Raw genomic sequence first — 4,174 nt, 5'->3', positions numbered from 1 at the left:
GCTGAGCGTGGTGCTGACAACACCAAGTCAAGGGTTAAGATCCCCTTACTGGTCATCTTTTGAAAAAAAAAAAAAAAAAATTATAACCCTATTTTTGTTCTTTATTCAGGACCTTGCAACCAAGGTATTACTGGAGTATTACTTAGTATTGATATTTTCCTTTGTTTTTAAAGGTGGGATATGAACCTCTTCCTCCAACAATAGGACGAAATATTTTTGGGCGGCAAGTATGTCAGCTTCCTGGCCTCTTTTGTTATGGTAAGTGTCTTTCATTTGTTTAGGGTTGGGTGAAATTGAGGACTATGACAAGAAGGAGTTACTGAAAGAAAATAAGTAGCAGGCATGTTTCTTTGAAATTTCTATGTAACCATTTCTTTGGACTAGAACTTAAATCTATGATTTTTGTTCTTAGCCCAACACATTGCAAGCATCGACGGGAGACGTGGGTTGTTCACAGGCTTAACTCCAAGACTGTGTTCAGGAGTCCTTGGAACTGTGGTCCATGGTAAAGTTTTACAGGTAAGAGAGAAACCAATTAATCTTCTCATAGATTTTGATTATCTTTTATGCACAGTTTATTCTACTGATCAAGAGCAATTTCAAAGATATATTTATTTATTATTATTTTTTTTTGTCTTTGTCTTTTTTGTGACTGGTAAGGGGATCACAACCCTTGGTGTGGTGTCACCCGCACCGTGCTCAGCCAGTGAGCGCACCGGCCATTCCTATATAGGATCCGAACCCGTGTCGGGAGCGTCGTTGCGCTCCCAGCGCCGCACTCTCCCAAGTGCGCCACAGGGCCGGCTCTCAAAGATATATTTATGACCCTGGCCTTTCTTCCTCCTGTAAAATATTTTCTTGAAGTGCCTATTTTTACTTCTTTCCTGAGAAGCAAGGGGAATTCACGCAAAATGAAGTAATGGATTTTGATCTACATGACCTTCTTCCTCTGAACCAGTTGTTCTGAGCAGAAATTAAATACATTCACTTATTTGATTACCTGAACAGCTCAGTTTATTTCTTTGAAGGAGGAAGGAAGCTGACTAAAACATTTCTTTTTTCTGAAGTTATTTTCATCTTGTTTCTAATGTTACCCTAGTAAAATATTTTCTATTAAAAACTTATTTTAAAAAAAAGAACTTAGGGCCGGCCCGGTGGCACACTCAGTAGAGTGCGGCGCTTGGGAACGTGGCTGCGCTCCCGCCGAGGGTTCGGATCCCATATAGAGACCAGTCCGCTCACTGGTTGAGTGCGGTGCGGGCGCGACACCGAGGGTGGCGATCCCGTTACTGGTCACAAAAAAAATACAAAAAAAAGGAAAAAAAAAAAACTGGTAAAAAAAAAAACGAACTTAAAGTCAGGGTAGTGATTATTTATAGGGAGAGGGAAAAGGGACCGTGCGTGGGGGTCTGGGGTAACAGCAATGATTTTCCTTGACCTGGATCATGGCTATGTGGGTATTTGCTTTTTAATTATTTAATACATTGTACGTTTGTGTTTTGTGCACTATTCTGTATGTGTATTCTATTGCATAAATTTTTAAAGTTTAAAAAAACTTAACAAATGGTACATTAAGGCAGAGTAATGGTTACTTTGGGGAAGGGGGAAGGGATGAGGGTTGGAACTTCAGCAGTACCTGTGGCACTTTATTTTAAGAAGGCAAGAGATCTTAAGCAAAAAGTGCAAAAATGTTAACATCTGTTTACCCTTGGGGGTGGATGGGTGAATTATTTTCTTAATTTTTCTGTATTTTTAAGATGTTTCATAAAATGTTTTATTATTATTATTTTTTTTTTGGCAGCTGGCCAGTACAGGGATATGAGCCTGTGACCTTGGTGTTATAAGGCTATGCTCTGATGAACTGAGCTAACTGGCCAGCCCTCATAAAATGTTTTTAAAAACATCAGACTTAGGGGCCAGCCTGTGGCTCACTTGGGAGAGTGTGGTGCTGACAACACCAAGGCCAAGGATTTGGATCCCCTTACTGGTCATCTTTTAAAAAACAAACAAACAAACGAAACATCAAACTTACATCTTTCTTAGTGATCCTTTTGTTTTGCCGGCTTCTTTTTACTTATAATGGTAAACCTTGTAATATAATTTCAATTATCCTGGTTTCTCAATTGCACCTGTTACAATGTAGGTCAAAGTGAATTAACCTTTAAGGTAGTCTTAGTATTTAGAAGGCATTTCTGCAGACAGAATTGCCTTTTGCTATATTTATAAAGGTGTTGTGAATAAGAATTCCGTACCATTTAGCACAATCCAAGAGAAGCGTGAGTGTGGTTTAAATAGAAAACCTAATTGGTTTTCCTAGTTCATTATTCTATCTCCTCTTGGCACCAAGGGTTATTATACTCTGTGCTGTAATTCAAAAAATGTAGCAGTGTATGCTAACCAAATCTATGTAATATTTTCAACCTATACAATATATCAGATGTGTTAAAGTCAAAATGTTTACTGACTGCTTGTTTAAATAGTACTTTATACAGTCCTCAGTGTACTTTTTTAGGCTTTAACATTTCCCCCAGTTCTAGTGTTTTATCATCTGATGAGCAAATCATGATTTTTTTGAACAATTTCATTGGCCTGGATTTTTTTTTTTTTCCCTGAAACCTAGGACATTGGCATGGATTTTTTCATCCAGTCAGTTGCTCACATGAAAGCTGTTTTACCCTTTAGACATTTTATTATTCTTTACACTTCTTCTTTTTTTTTTCTTCTTTTTTCTTTATACTGTTGTTGGCAGGGCTGTAGGTTGAATCTCGAAACACCATTTCAGATGGCCCTTGGATCAGAGTGATGGAGTCTTGATGGGCATATGTTTTTGGTGGATTGATTACTGCTCTTTCTTTTCCAGTCCCACCTTACTCTGGCTCAGTGAAAGTGTTGCTGAGATTTACATATGGAAAGGCAGTTGTCATCTAATCAAAGAGGTTTATGTGTAGACCTAAAGCAAAAGCGAAATTACTGCTTGAGACCAAGTTCCTTTATGTAAAGGAAAACTAAGATAAACTTGAGGTAACCAAGTACCCTAAATATGTTTCAGATGTAGCCTAATGAAATATAACAGGGGATTGGTACTACACTTACTGTCTTTTTTTTTTTTTGTCCTTTTTTGAGACCGGCCGCACCGCGCTCAGCCAGTGAGTGCTGTGAGCGCACCAGTCATCCCTATATAGGATCCGAACCCACAGCGGGAGCGCTCCTGCACTCCCAGCGCCGCACTCTCCCGAGTGTGCCACAGGCTCGGCCCTACACTTACTTTCAAAAACTGCTTATACAGTTAAGGAGAAAGGCCTGTTCAGGGCTGAGAAAACTATTAACCTTTATAAGAAAGAGTTCTGTATATCTGAACAAGAATTAAGTTGAAATCTGTTAGAATAATGTAGAAGAGACAGGTAGATAATTTTATCAACCGAGTGAAAAATGAAGTCTAGAAATGAGTGAGAATTTTTAAAGAGGCCTGAAATTATTAGAGTTAATTCTAGCCAAGTACTTGGAATTTGGCCAAAAGACATCACTTTGCTTAATCTTGACATTTGTTCTCTTGCCTGTGGTTTTTACAAAACATAATTCTTTTTACAAAAGAAAATGTTTTCTATTTTTTTTAATCTGATGTGACTAGAAAATAATAAAACCGATTGTTCATAATAAGGAGCTCAATTGTCTGATTCTTTTATTTTCACCTAGCCCACATTTTATTTTTAAAATAAACTAGAAATAATATTTCCTCTTCTGATTTAGTCTGGGCTCTGGCGGTGTTCATGTTTTCTTCTCTAGAAGAAGAAAAAAAAAACTCTCTTCTTTGTTTTAGTAATGGTCAGATACAAAAGGAAAAGTGAGGTGATTTCAGCTATTCAGATTTAACACCAGTTCTCTCTTCTTTTGTAAAGTGAAGAAAAGAGTCTTGCCCTAATTTGTTATTGGTCCTGCATTTTCCATAAGAAGAGTAGGAACCCTAGGCTATGTTTTTACCAACTTATTTTCTGTTAAACGTGTGTGTTTAGTAAATAATGTTCTTGGAGAGTTTTTTTTTTTTTTTTCTGTGTCCGGCAATGGATCGCAACACTCAGTGTCGCACCCGCACCAGACCGGGACCGGCAATGGGATCGCAACCCTCGGTGTTGTGCCCGCACCTCGCTCAGCCAGTGAGCGGGAACCGGTCTGTATG

General features: G+C 38.3%; 1 protein-coding gene across 1 annotated transcript in view; it reads left to right on the top strand.

Annotated features, from left to right (window-relative positions):
* Positions 1-164: 164 nt before the first annotated feature.
* Positions 165-4,174, top strand: part of MTCH2 (mitochondrial carrier 2) — a gene marked incomplete at its 5' end in the record, with an annotated part of 20,000 nt that continues 15,990 nt past the window's right edge. The window contains 2 exons of the mRNA XM_008585281.1: positions 165-258; positions 413-519. Coding sequence (XP_008583503.1) covers positions 165-258; positions 413-519 — 201 coding nt within the window. The remainder of the gene's footprint in view (positions 259-412; positions 520-4,174) is intronic.

The sequence above is a fragment of the Galeopterus variegatus genome, unplaced genomic scaffold (assembly GCF_000696425.1).
Source record: "Galeopterus variegatus unplaced genomic scaffold, G_variegatus-3.0.2 Scaffold3509, whole genome shotgun sequence".
NCBI classification, from domain to species: Eukaryota; Metazoa; Chordata; class Mammalia; order Dermoptera; family Cynocephalidae; genus Galeopterus; species Galeopterus variegatus.
Note: the sequence above shows the minus strand (reverse complement) of the source record. Positions and strands in the feature narration are given on the sequence as shown.